The 15000-nt window shown below is 46.5% G+C and overlaps 1 protein-coding gene across 7 annotated transcripts in view; it reads left to right on the top strand.

Annotated features, from left to right (window-relative positions):
- The first annotated feature begins 97 nt into the window (after window positions 1-97).
- Window positions 98-15000, top strand: part of LOC143301638 (uncharacterized) — a 171570-nt gene continuing 156667 nt past the window's right edge. For 6 of the 7 annotated variants that reach the window (XM_076616097.1, XM_076616082.1, XM_076616089.1 and 3 more), the window contains exons 1-2: window positions 98-293; window positions 2966-3427. In XM_076616097.1, the coding sequence (XP_076472212.1) occupies window positions 105-293; window positions 2966-3427 (651 nt within the window). In that variant the 5' untranslated portion in view covers window positions 98-104. Of the gene's footprint in view, window positions 294-2965; window positions 3428-9773; window positions 10146-15000 lie in introns of those variants that run through there. The other variant, XM_076616096.1, reaches the window with a different exon arrangement.

Raw genomic sequence — 15000 nt, 5'->3', positions numbered from 1 at the left:
CGAGCATATTATGCGTGATTGTGACTTTTTTACCTCTTTGTTCGAATCGCCCCAAACACTGCACAGTATTTCATTCTTCCTACAACGCCTGTCACAGGACCACCATGGCAACGGGAGGAGGTGGAGGCGGGGCAGAAGGAGGGTCAGGCAGAAGCAAGGCTGAAGGGGTTGAGGTCTGGAGCTCTGCCGAGGGCATCAAGTCCCTCAACTGTGAGCTGCAGGAGCACCTGACCAGGCTGAGGTCACAGCTGGAACAGCACAGAGGCTCTGTCAAGTCGGCCCACTGGCAAAAGGTAAGGGGACATTACTGGTCTGGCCAGTGGTGGTGGTGATGGTAGTGGTGGTGATTAGAGTGGTTGGAAGAGGAGCTCAGAAAAATAATCCAAACCCAGCAGCACCAGCAGCAATGGCAGCAGTAGCAATCACTTGCCCAACTGTGGGAGTTGTGAGTAAACTGTCCAAAACGTCTTTTCAGCTTGAGGCGGAGAAAGGCACCTACTTTGAAATCTGTTCACCATCAAAGGAAAGAGAGACTTGTCCACTTTGCAGCAGCAGTAGTCGATTTTGTCGTGGCAGTAGCAGCAATCAGCAGCAGTTGGTAGAGAGGATGACTCTCACCCAGAAATAGTGAGCGTGTAACCATACTGTGCTCGCAGCATGTTCCAGCTGACACCAGTATGAATTTCGTTCACAAGCAGAAGGAAAATAATATCCTAATCCAACAACAGGACAAGTTGCACTGAGTTGTTGCAGCAGGAGCAATCGTCGTCACTCACTCAGCAATAATCGGACTGTGTCGACAGAGAACAGGTTGTGTGGGATCTGTTCACTGACAACAAGGTAAGACACGAGTACGGCTGTCGAGCAGGGACAGTGGCGGTTCAACGTCCACATTTGTTGCCCTCTGTGTGACTGGCGGAGTGAACTTGCACGCTTTGTTGTGAACACTGCTCATTCCGTCTTCAGAGGAAAACATTGTGGATGGTGCGGTGGCAGTGACTGTCAACCAAATCGTATTTGAAGCCCTCCACTCGAGCACGAAGTATCAGTTTCACAAGGAGGTGTCACTGCGTTCGGACAAATCCATAATCACGCGCTAAACCGCGTCTGCTAGGCAAATGCCTGGCAGCAGCATAATCCAACGCACTAATCAGGGTGTGTTTGTGTGTGTGTGTGTGTGTGTGTCAGAGTAGATTTCTTCTGCAGAATTTTGCAGAGGACACTTTATGTTTTGACATGTTTTTCCCCCGAGCGCCAAGTGCATGCTGCACACGACCTTGGTTCATCGTCTCATCTGATTGACTATAATTATGCTCAGTTTGATTTCCAGTCAAACATGGGAGAAAGGGTGAGAACGGAATTCGAACTTATACCCTCAGGGACACTGTATTGACAAAATATAAGCGTCTTTACCATTCTGCCACCTACGAAGACCAAGACACTCACGAGCTTTGTATGGCCCATCTTTGGAGTGAACTATGAACACTTTCGAGTAAAGCGTGTTCTCTTTTCAGGTTAGTTTGATTTGCCAGTACATGAAATAAAAAGAATGGGGCCAAAACGAACCCTTTGCCAACTAGCTGACAGAGCAATGCACAGAATGAGCCATTGTATGTACCTGCCAACATCCCTCCACCCCATCATCAGGCCCCAGTCCTCAAGCCACCCCATAGACCTCCCATGGATATCCATTCCATCCATGGCCTCGCCCCCCCCCCCCCCCCCGCGTCCCCCCACACACACACTTTCACACACACCACACCCCGTCCTCGCCCCCCCCCCCCACACACACACACACACCCTTTCCCACCTATTTTTCCATACAGATTTCCGTGTCTTTTTCACAATTTCCGTTGTCCTTCTGCCCATGACTAAGAGTACCACAGCGTCGTTATGGGCGCTGTATTCAGTAAACAGCTTGCCAGCCACACCTGCACGAAACACCTGTGCGGAGAGCAGCTCCAGGGCTGGGTCACTTGAGCAATCTTAGAAGCGCCAAGTTCACCTGCCATTAAGAATTTTTATGTCTCCGCTAAAACTATACATTTAAGAACATTCTTAACGCCATGCAAACAGTACAGCGTTGCTAAGATTGCACATGCGGCCCATACTTGCCCAGGTCAGGTGTCAGCGTACACACACACATCTGAGGGCGCGGCGGGCGGCAAGACTCCCTGCCAACACCGCGCATGGATACCTGCATAGATACTGAATATACCGTACAGCGGGCACTACACAGAGCACCTGCTCGGGTCACAGCCGGCCCGCGGGCTGGGCTGCTGCTGTTAACGAGGCGTTTCAAGATAAGCTATTGTGGGTTCGTGCCGTCAAGGGTTCGGTCGTTAATTAGTTGATTGGGGTTTGGTTTTACACCCAGCTGACCGCGGAGGACGGGAGAGGAAGGGTGTGGGGATCCTTGGAGCAGTCTGTCCGAGACATCCAGATTCGAGGAAAGAGGCACAAGCTCTCGACACAAAACGGTTCATAGTTTATTGCGTGATGGAGTCGCTTCCTCCGAAAAATAAAGTACTTAGGGGTATCCAAGTGTCCCTCGTTGTTAACAGGAAATGTAAATGATTTCTTTCTTTTTGCCTTGAGCAGCATTAGGAAATTGTTCGTGATTTGTCGCCTTTCTGGTGAACAGAAAACCTTTACATTATCATCATTATTTGTCAAACATGATATCAGTTATGAATTAGTGTTCTTATAGAGACATTGGAGCATGGTTTAATTTTGTGAAGCACGTTGGATATTATGCTTTTGTCTTTTTTATTTAAAAAAAAAAAAAGGAAGATTGAAACATTATCAAACTTTATGATGTTCCGTGGCTCTAATACGTAAACTTACAAAGATAATGTAATCATGTCGTCTTTCTTTTAATCAGCAAACGTGTCAGCAATTTTAAGAGATGATAAAATATCCTCGTATCTCACGCCGTAAAATTGAACTCTTTTATTTTCACCAGGTACTGGACGCCCGCGCCATTCGCCAGCACGAGCAGCAGAAGGCCGCCCACGCTCTGCACGAGCTCCGGGCCAAGCACGAGCGGGAGAAAGCCCACGAGCTGGCCCTGCTCCGAGACAGCCTGGTGCAGCGCTACGAGGGGGAGCTGCACAAGCTGCACCGCCACAAGGAGGCGGAGCTCACCAAGTTGCGTCTGGAGCTGGACGGCAAGGAGGGCGCGATCCGCAGGCTGATCGGGGAGAGTCGCAGGACCTCGCTGAGGACCACCGTCGACGGGCACAAGAGCCGGCTGATCGAGGAGGTGGGTCAGCTGCGGCAAGCCAAGAAGGAGCTGGAGGGACTGCTGGACATGGCCCGCAGCGCTGAGAGGAGTCACGGGGACGAGCTGAGGCGTCGGGAGGAGAGCCTGCAGGCCGAGTTGGCTCAGGTGCGGAGGGACGCGCAGGGCGAGGTCCGACAGCTGGTGAGTGGAGTTATGGGTGTAGGTGGTTTGACAAGATTCATGTACTGAATTCATGCTCTCTCTCTCTCTCTCTCTCTCTCTCTCTCTCTCTCTCTCTCTCTCTCTCTCTCTCTCTCTCTCTCTCTCTCTCTGTCAGACAGCTGGTGAATGGAGTTATGGGTACAGGTGGTTTGACAAGATTCATGTACTGAATTCATTCTCTCTCTCTCTCTCTCTCTCTCTCTCTCTCTCTCTCTCGGTCAGACAGCTGGTGAGTGGAGTTATGGGTACAGGTGGTTTGACAAGATTCATGTACTGAATTCATGCTCTCTCTCTCTCTCTCTCTCTCTCTCTCTTCTCAGCCTTCGAATCTCGGTGACGGCGCCTGGTGGGTAAAGGGTGGAGATTTTTCCGATCTCCCAGGTCAACATGATTATGTGCAGACCTGCTAGTGCCTGAATCCCCTTCGTGTGTATACGCATGCAGACGATCAAATACGCACGTTACAGATACTGTAATCCATATCAGCGCTCGGTGGATTATGGAAAACAAAAAAAACAAACAAAAAAACGGTCATACACGTAAAATGTTGCATGTCTGTCTGAGTGTGAATGTGTGCGTGCCTGAGATCTCATTGAATGACACAGGAAACGAATGATTAGCGCCTAGTGGCAGCCGTCAGTCGGCTCTACCCAGGAAGACAGCCTGTTGTGCGAATGACCCGAGTTTGTAAAGCGCTTAGAGCTTGGTCTCCGACCGAGGATAGGCGCTATGTGAGTATACATATCAATCAATCATCTCTCTGTATCTCTCAAAATCCTCTTCTCAAGCAACGATGCAATGCCCCCCCACGCCCCCACCCCCACCCCCTCATATTGAAAGATAAACGAGAATCACGTGCTCAGTTCATCTTCTGAATGTTTGTGTGTGTGTGTGTGTGTGTGTGGAGAGAGAGAGGTTTATGTGTGTGTTTGTGTGTGTGTGGAGGGGTTTATGTGTGTGTGTGTATGGGGGGTGGGTGTGTGGAGAGGTGTGTGTGTGTATGTGTGTGTGTGGAGGGGTTTGTGTGTGTGTGTGTGTGTGTATGTTGTGTGTAGGGGTTTGTGTGGGGAGGTGGGGTATGGGGATTGTGTGTGAGTGTGTGTGTGTGTGTGTGCGTGGAGGGATTTGTGTGTGTGTGTGTGTGTGTGTGTGGAGGGGTTTGTGTGTGTGAGAGAGAGGGCGTTGGTACCTGTCGGGTGGTGTGGTATGTGTGAGTGTTTATGTGTGGGGCGAGGCGGGCAGGTGAGGAGGATCGCCCAAGGCGATGTCGAGCAGGTGAGTTAAGTCAGTAGTATTATACATGGGTGGGTGTCGTTTTGTTTGTTTGTATGTGGGGTGGAGACTGGGTGGAGGATGGGCGTGTTGAGAGAGAGAGAGAGTGTGTGTGTGTGTGTGTGGACGGGCGGGTGGGTATAATTATGCGTGTCTGTGTGGGTTTTTTTTAATTATTATTTATTTATTTATGTACGCTTATAGTTGACTCCATCAAGTTTTTGCGCCTTATACATATTATTATTAGTAGTTGTAGTTCTTTTTTTATGTATTTATCTATTATTTATTTACCTTTTTTTTCTCAAGGCCTAAGCGCGTTGGGTTACGCTGCTGGTCAGGCATCTGCTTGGCAGATGTGGTGTAGCATATATGGATTTGTCCGAACGCAGTGACGCCTCCTTGAGCTACTGATACTGAAACTGTGTGTGAGAGGGGTATGATGTGTGTGTTTGTATGTGTGTGGGAGGGGTCGGGTGGACGGGGGGTGTTATGAGTGTGTATGCGTTTGTGTCCCAGTGTAGGTGTGTGAGTGTGTGTTTGTGTTTGGGTATGTGTGTGTGTGTGTGAGTGTACGTATGAATGTGTGTGGGGCTGGAGTGGGGCGGAGGGGGGCGGGGCATGTTTATGTGTGTGGGATGGAGGGGTTGTACGTGTAATGGGGTATGAGTGTATGTACGTGCATGTGTGCGTCTTTGTGTGTCTTGGGGTCGCTTCTGAGGCGTCTCCTCTGTTACGGTGAAGCCGAATCTTATGATGACAGAAGAGACATCGGCAGTGACTGATCCGAACATGTTGCCTGTACTGTGTGCACTGTCGTTCACACACACACACACACACACACACACACACACACACACACACACAGCCAGCATAACGTCAGTGTGAAGAGACTGACTGTCAACTACTTCGTCGTGGGTCTCCGTCTCTTTCTGTCTGTCTGTCTGTCTGTCTGTTTTTCCTCTGTCTGTCTTCCTGCCTATCCGTTTGTCTCTGTGCCTCGGTTTTTCTCTCTGCCTGTCTCTCTCTGTCCTGACTCTCAGCCAGTCTCTGTCTGTCTGTCTGTCTGTCTGTCTGTCAGTCTGTCTCTCTCTCTTACTCGCTGTGTCACACACACACACACACACACTCTCTCTCTCTCTTCTTTCCTTAGCAGAAACTAAATGTAATCCGTTCTTTTGGATAAAATTGAGGGCAGGGGAAGAGACTGAGATTGAGATGGTTTATTCATATAGGCCACAGCCCCTTTAAAGGGAGATATACAATAAAATGCCGAAGTCATACATTCAAAAGTCTTCATGATATAACATATACACTTCTCCTTTTGAGTGCTTTATACAGATACAGAGCGAACTCCTTGACAGTCTTTTCATTTGTTGATGACATTAACATGGTAAGTCTAAACAAGCAAGGGTATTGACAGTATTTAGCTGGAATCAAGTGTTCTCTTAGATCTCTTAATACTGGGCAACACAACACAAAGTGAACTTCATCTTCTTTAGATTGTTGACACATTGGACAAATCAAATTTTGGACACATGATTTTCGATATGGGCATGGGGAAGAGAGTGTTTCAGTCTGTCTGTATCCTTCTCGTTCTTTCTGCAGAAAAGGTGCGGCAAGGACTGCAGATAGAGGGGGGTGGGGGTTGGTGGGGGGGAGAACGAGGGGGTGGGGGTGGGGGCAGACATGATACTGTTGGAGAGAAAGCCACACCATGAACATGCTTGCACAACCGATGTACGCTCAGGCACCACACACACGCACTTGCGCGCGCGCACACACACACACACACACACACACACACACACACACACACACCAATAACAATAACAGCAGCAACAGTATCAACAACAACAGCAACATACACACACGGAAGAGTTAAAAGGTATACGCAAAACCATTACCGTCAATCCTTAAACATAAACAGTAACACGAGTTAAGAGTGTGAGAAGATTGAAAATAAGATGAAAGATGCAGAGCGAGTCAGAGAGTGTGAGAGAGAGAGAGAGAAAGAGTCTCTACGAAAGAAAAAGAGGGAGAGGCCCAGTTTCTTGAAGCGGATATCTTACAGCTGCAAACCACACGGGCCTCAAAACAACAAACCTATCCCCGCCCGTATCAGCCTGCATCAGCGTGCCGCCAACAAGAGACGTAAGCAAGGAAAAATTTACGATCAACAGTATTACCATGGCTTGCCTCCCTTTGGCCAGGCACTATTTCCCATGCCATTCTTGTTGGGTGATGTGTCGAAATACAAAGTCTGTTCTCTTTGTGTATCGCTCTGTGTCTTTCTGTTTATCTGGCTCTGGCTCTGGCTCTGTCTCTCTGTCTCTGTCTCTCTCTGTCTTTCTCTGTCTCTCTCTGTCTCTCTCTCTCTGTATCTCAGTGCTTGAGTAATTACTTGTTCATAGCGAATAATATTGAGAACAGGATGGAAAATGTCCAATTTCGTTGACGTTAATGATCGAAATGGAATCAGTCAGTATCAAGCCAGTAAGTAAATCAATCGATCAGTAAATCATCCCTGGTCAATAATTTCATTCTACCATATTGACAGTTGTCATGATTAGTTAATCCATCAATAACAGTTTCAGTTTCAGTTTCAGTGGCTCAAGGAGGCGTCACTGCGTTCGGACACATCAATAACAACGAATATCTAACAGTTACAGGATTTTCACAGTTGGTATTGTTCATCCTTCCATCCCGAAAAAGCGGAGATGTGTGTGTGTGTGTGTGTGTGTGTGTGTGTGTGTGTGTGTGTGTTAAAGCACGTGTGTTGCTTATCTACTGCCCTCGTTAGTAAAATATGTGTCTTGTCTTTGTCGTGTCTTGATAGCATTGGCCCTGTAATGCCTCACGGAACCTGAAATGGCTTTGAAAGAAACCTCCGATGGTAGCAGGCAGACCCTTATGATCTAACTTGTGCGTGTTGTAATAAAGGTTAAGGTCAAAGACTCCATAACCTTTCTCCACCGTCGGGGTAGTGAACCTAATGTCCACTGTATCAAGGGATCATACACTGATGGCGTACGGCTTGCCTGACCGCTGTACATATATATATATACGATCAAGCTGACGGGATGTCCGAAACCTGATTTGAAATTATACCCTCCGTAAACTAAATAGGCTTTGTCTTTTTGGCGGCTTACATGTCTGTCTGTCTGTGGCGTCTCTCCTTCCCTCCCGTTTGTTTGGAGTTAGTCTTGGTCGCTTTCCATTACCATCAACTATATTTTGAGCCGAATTCTTTTAGAAATGTACTTTGCCTGCACTTGTCAGTAGCTGTTGGCTTTAGCATCAAATCACTCAACGTTTGTGTCCCTCCTATTTTGTTTGTATTAGTTTGTCTGTCTCTTTGTCTCTGTGCGTGTGCCGTGTGCATATGTGTGTGTGTGTGCGCGCGCGCGCGCGCGCGTGTGTGTGTGTGTGTGTGTGTGTGTGTGCGTGCGTGCGTGCGTGCGTGCGTGTGTGTGTGTGTGTGAGGAACAGCAACTACAACCTAACGATTTTACAATCAGTGTGGACTCCTCGCGCGCACTGGATGTCTGCTTTGATGAAACATGTATTACAGTGGGGAACAGGTTTCACGACGGTAGTGATCGATATACAGTGAGGATGTGTACTATTGATCGGAATTCCCCCTGCTGTGGAATTCAACACCTGGACAAAGGAAAGAATGTAGCTGCGTGGGTTCTGCTCAGTGGAAATTCGGGGCTTGTTCACACTGCGGCGTCTGTTGCTGCTTCTACTTGAAGTTCTTCTCTTCCTAAAACAACCGCCTTTATTACCGTTTCTGCCGCTGCTGTTGTTGCTGTTACTGTTATTGTCGTTGTTTTTGTTGTTATCATCATCATCATCATCTCATCAACATCATCATCATATTGTTACTATTATTATTACTGTCATTATTATCACTATCATCATCGTCGTCGTCGTCGCTGTTGTTGTTGTTGTTACTTGTGTTCTTGTTGTGGTGGTAATCATCTTATTTCAACAACGAATGCTGCTGCAATCTGATTGCTTATGAACTACAGCAACAACAAATATTTATCACTGGTGTCGGGTCTGAACCTCCTGACAGCTGGCCATTTTCTCTGTGTATAAACATAGGATAAAACTCAACACTGCAGGTCTAAAGACGGGTACAGTAAAGAAAGGAAAAACAAACAAACAAACAAACAAAAAAGAGCTGAGAAGTTCTAAGTTAAGAACTTGGATAAATATCTGATTTGTACTTCATGGTCTGTTAAGTCTGAAGTGTCTTCTCTGAAGACCTTGTCAGTACTGCCCAGCTCTCCCTAGAGTTTCATATCACCGGTGGAGACACGACAGTGTGCGCAGTTGATATTAGCAAACAATAGATATTGGAAAGAGAAGCGGGTGTGACACTGATTGCTGGAGACAGAGAAATAGCTATGTACTTCACAAGAACAAAACCACATTTTCTCAGAATCCATACCATCCACGCTGCTCGAAAGAACATCGCTAGAGGCAATAGGGTACATTCCGCTGTCTATAGTGCTTATGCTATCTAAGAGGATGCCATACATATGACTCTTTCTCTAGTCCCTTCCAGAGTGTGACCCTAATTCCATCTTGGTTGCCGTGCAATTATTGTCTGTCTTGTGACTGACAGTTTTGGATCGAGTGCCAAGGTGTCAGCTGCTGCGGATGTCACGTGCTGTTCGTCCGGTGTTTGCTTCGGGTGTGTACCCCCACTGATAGTTGTCCTACGGAGGAATGCATGCACTTATGTGTATTTATCTTAACCTATGAGTTAGCGTATATGCCCCCTTTCTCGTACCCTCCTCCACATATGCACGTGCCGTGTATGTTTCACACAACGAAAACGCGTCTGACTTTACAAAGAACAAAAACAAGCAAACAGAAAAAAAGAAGATCTTATGTCTGTAGAACAGTTCTAGACTGGGGAGCGTTTCTTACACAAGTCACCAAAGGTACGCAATCGTAGTCCGTGACACAGTTCCCTCCCCTCATACCTGCACGCTCTCAGAAAAGCAGCCAACACACGTGAGACAAGAACGCTCTCACCTTTCGCTCTGCCCTTCTTTGCGTTTTCGACAAAGCTGAAATTCTTTTCTCAACTAAGAGAAAAACAGGAGGGAAAAAAAAACACCTCGATAATCTCTCCCATCCTAACGTTGGAACAATACTTTCGTGACCTGCTGACCCCGAGAGCAAGACAGTGAGGGACTGTTGTGTCATGTCTGGGTGACTTGGCACAGCGTGACTCGTTCATTGTTGTGACGACCTGTGCGGTGAATTGGTTGCTGAGCTTGGTGACCGATTGTGAATGGGTCGATGCTACACAGGGTTTAGGTTGTCAAGAGTTCCGACTTTGATAACAGACCGGAGTGAGAGAGAGAGGTTTCTCTGATTCGACGTCGTCTTGATGGAAGTTTCGGTAATGTGTCTTTGTTGTGTGTGTTGTGTTCGCCGTATGTGTGTGTGTGTTTGTGTCAGTGTGTGTGTGTGTGTGTGTGTGTGTGTGTGTGTGTGCTTGCGTGCGTTCGTGCTTGTATGTGTGTTTAAGTATGTGTGTGCATACATTTCTGTGTGTGTGTGTGTGTTTATGTATATGTGTGCATACATTTGTGTGTGTGTGTGTGTGTGTGCCGGTGTGTGTGTTATGTCAAGTGTGTGTTTTGTCTGCATATTTTGTCTGTCGTTTTGATTGCGCGCGCGCGTGTGTGTGTGTGCGTGTGCGTGCGTGCGTGCGTCAGTCAGTCTGTCTGTCAGCTTTTCTCTTGAGTCTGTGTCTGTCCTCATTCTCGCCCTCTTTCAATTACCACTGCCTCGGGTAATATACGGAGAAAGTGTGAACCAAAGCACGAAATACATACACGTGCTTGTTCGGTCGTACGCACTCTCCCTCCCGCACTGTGTCCTATATTTCTCCATCCCTGGCTCTCTCCACCTTTCCCAGCCATCCACTTCTTTGTATACTACATGAAATAATAGTTATCACTTCACGAGCACGCACTCAGATATATATATATATATATATATATATATATATATACGCATGTATGTTTACAAATGCTTGTGCAGATATGCAACACACACACACACACACACACACACACACACACACACACACACACACACACACACACTCGACCGAAACACACACAGGCAGACACTGCCAGTGATAACATTGATGCACGTACACTCATTCAAATGTGTTTTTGCTACGCAGTGTATCACTAGCAGCAGTTGTTTGATTCTGTGTTGGTTCATGATGTGTGTGTGTGTGTGTGAGAGAGAGAGAGAGAGAGAGAGAGAGCGGAAAGACTTTCCTCCATCCCCAGTTATTGTATAAGTAGATCCCTCATCTCGTGTCAAAATCAGAACCAGAACAGTACGTGGGATACCAGTAACAGACATTCCCATTCAGCGTACGAAATTTCTTCTCCTGCAACATCTTAATCACTGCTTAAATCTTAAATTTTATTGTCTCATAGCCGTTAAATGATAAAAAGGCAAACAGTTATATATATATATATATATATATATATATATATATATATATATATATATATGGTATGCCCGCTTCACCACATAGTTTATAGTTTAATATAGCATTACGATCGATGATGGTTCATATTATTTTGCATAATAAGAGATTTAAGAGCATTTCGCTTGTGTGTGAAGCTTCAAAACACACTTTCTTTTTCGGTGTATGATATTCTTGTACTGAAGGAACTGGGTAATGATTGTGAAGTTAAAACTCAAACTTCAGTGAAGAGCCTTTAACCGCTTCGGATCTGGAGAAGTAACTCTTGCAAGATAACAAACGGGTGTATGAAACTGAAGATCTTTCCAACTGTTTTGCACACAGCCCTGATGTGGCCATGTATATGGTCAGATGAACTTTAATTAAGCAACAAAGAAAGAGACTAATTTTGAAACCGCTGTGGTTGTCTGGGTTTTTTTTTCACCCGATAGCTATTCTAAACGTTGTACTGGAGTGTGTGTGTGTGTGTGTGTGTGTGTGTGTGTGTGTGTGTGTTTGCGTGTGCGCACGCCTTCTTCTGTGTGCTTGCATGTGAATGCGTGTTGTTCAGGAAGGGTGGAGTTATGTTCTGTGTGACAGAACACAAGTCGTGACGAGCGATTCGCTGCAGTTTTGTCACACAGTTGTGACCGGCCATTTCATTGATTTGTGTGGAGCGGTAGTCTGCCCTCACAGCATCAGTGATATTTGCAGTGTGTGTGTGTGTGTGTGTGTGTGTGTGTGTGCGTGTGCGTATGCGTGTGTCTGTCTGTTTCTGTGTCTGAGTATGTGTCTCTGTGTATGTCTGTGTCTGTCTGGGACATTTCCAATGGTAATGGTATGGAAGCGTCTTATATATATATAAATATATATATATATAAATATATATATATATATATATGTGTGTGTGTGTGTGTGTGTATGTATGCATGTATACATGTATGTGTGTGTGCGTGTGTGTATGTGTGTGTGTGTGTAGTCATTTACTAGTGTAGCCGGCTTCCTCGGTGAGCATGTGTGGAACAGAGATTAAACAGCGTGGAGTTAGCGAGACTGATTCAAAGCATACCAGAGACTGACAGGAGAGCACATGAGCACACGCGATGTGACGATTGTCCAATGAAATCGCTCGGATACGTTTTTGACGTTGACCTTACGACTGGTCGAACTTATTAAGGCTTCAACGCTAATTGCGTGAGAAAATGGACGTCAGAAAACTATAGTCATATTGCATAGATCCGCAGTGTCGTTGTGGATTATCGGCTTGATCAGCTCTAATGAATCTGCTCTGGGAAAGCCTTCACGCCACGAAACTTGGTCTAAAACCTAGCATGGCTGCCAAAGAGCATGTGAGCTGAACGGGAGACCATTTTGAATAAGTGGACAAAACCTGTCCTATGTGGACATGACGAAACCTGTCCTATGTGGACACGACGAAACCTGTCCTATGTGGACATGATAAAACCTGTCCTATGTGGACGCGACAAAACCTGTCCTATGTGGACATGACGAAACCTGTCCTATGTGGACACGACGAAACCTGTCCTATGTGGACATGATAAAACCTGTCCTATGTGGACGCGACAAAACCTGTCCTATGTGGACATGACAAAACCTGTCCAATGTGGACATGATAAAACCTGTCCTATGTGGACGCGACAAAACCTGTCCAATGTGGACACGACAAAACCTGTCCAATGTGGACACGACAAAACCTGTCCTATGTGGACATGACAAGAAAACACCTGTCCTACGTGGACATCCCCATCCCCATCTCTTTCTCCATCCCTATTTCCGTCCCCCCACCCACACACCCCTCCCCCACCTCATACCTCCTCCCGCTCCTCGCCTCCATCCCATTTGACACACATTCGAACCTTGATCCCACACCCAACTCTTCCCGTCACCCATCCCCGCACCCCCACCCGCCCCTCGCGGCCTCTACCTCCCGCACCCCACCCAAATAGAAGTATTGAAGCCGCATCCGGTGTAACTTTTGATTCACGCGATAGCATGATTTTGGCGAGGCGTTACCTGACAACAATGACATATGATGCTGTGCTGTGCACTCAGGGGGCTCTCTCTTAATGTCAGAGCAGCGATGGCCTGACCTGGGGACTGGGGACTACACTCTCCTCCACCCTCCCCTTCAGACACTAGCACACACATTACGCGCGCGCGCGTGCGCGGACACACACACACACACACACACACACACACACACACACACACACCACACACACACAACACACACACACACACACACACACACACACACAACACACAACACACACGTACACGTACACGTACATACTAACACGGGCATAGAATCTGGGTGTTTTTGTTGTTGTTATCAGATATTAAATATTAACAACCAAATATCATTGAAAAAAAAAATTTTTTAAAGAAAAAGAAAGAAAGGAAGAAAAGTTCGCCATCTTCAAAGAACGTTTCGGACGCGTGCTCCCCAATGCATCTCCACCTCTTTCTCTCTCTTTCTGTCTGTCTCTCTTTCTGTCTCCCTCTCCTTCCCATCTCCATCTCTCTCTCTTTCTCTCTCTCTCTCTCTCTCTCTCACGCACATACACACACACACACACACACATAACACACACGCACGCACGCACGCACGCACGTTCACTCACCTCTTTTTTTTCTTTTTTTTTATAGTTTATTACTCCCGAGTTTAACGGTGGGATGGGATACTGTGGTACCTTTCAGACCAGGCAGTGTGGGGTGTGTGAAGTGGTCTGTTGTATTGTCGGTGGCAAGCTTCCAACTCTAAACACGGCAGCAAGAGTTTGCCAAGAACCTCCTGAATCAAAGGCACTGTCTCTTGGGAGAGAGAGATAGAGAGAGAGAGAGAGATCGGGTAACGTTGTTGAGAAGGTACAAATTGTAGTTGTCAGGTGTATTCTGAGGTTCTTGAGAGGCTTTTAGTCTAGCGAAACACACACACACACACACACACACACACACACACACACACACACACACACACACACACACACACAGAGAGAGAGAGAGAGAGAGAGAGGGAGAGAGAATATACGTGGATTATTGACTGCGCTGTGTCGACAGGTGTATGTGTGAGCGTTTGAAAGCCGGAGAGTACATATGCGAGTGTGTGTGTGTGCGTGGGTCTCTGTGTGTGTGTGTGTGTCTGTCTGTCTGTCTGTGCGCGTGTGTGTGCGAGTGCGCGTGTGCAGGTATGTGTTTTTGATTGAACGTGTCGGTGAAGGATTTATTTGAGCAAGTGTGGCTTGCTTCATAACTCGGGAAGAGGGGGGTGGACGGGGAGAGAACGGTTTCAGTTTCAGTTTCAGTAGCTCAAGGAGGCGTCACTGCGTTCGGACAAATCCATATACGCTACACCACATCTGCCAAGTAGATGCCTGACCAGCAGCGTAACCCAACGCGCTTAGTCAGGCCTTGAGAAGAGAAAAAAAATGAATAAATAATAGATGAATACATTTTTTTTTAAATAATTTTTAAAAAACTACTACCACTACTAATAATATGTATAAGGCGCAAAAACTTGATGAAGTCAACTATAAGCGTACATAAATAAGTAAATAAATAAATAAATAAAGCGGAGATAACAGAAGACAGAGAGTGTCAACTGCTGCTACTCATACACGCTGCATGTCTGTTTTGAGTATGCTGTTTATATACTGCCAGCTGCTTCTTCTGTGGTCTTCCTTGTGTGTGCGTGCATATTGTGTGTCTGGGAGAGAGAGAGAGAGAGAGAGAGATTCAAAGT

Source organism: Babylonia areolata, chromosome 2 (genome assembly GCF_041734735.1).
Source record: "Babylonia areolata isolate BAREFJ2019XMU chromosome 2, ASM4173473v1, whole genome shotgun sequence".
Classification (NCBI taxonomy): Eukaryota; Metazoa; Mollusca; class Gastropoda; order Neogastropoda; family Buccinidae; genus Babylonia; species Babylonia areolata.
This window is presented reverse-complemented; position numbering and strand designations above follow the sequence as displayed.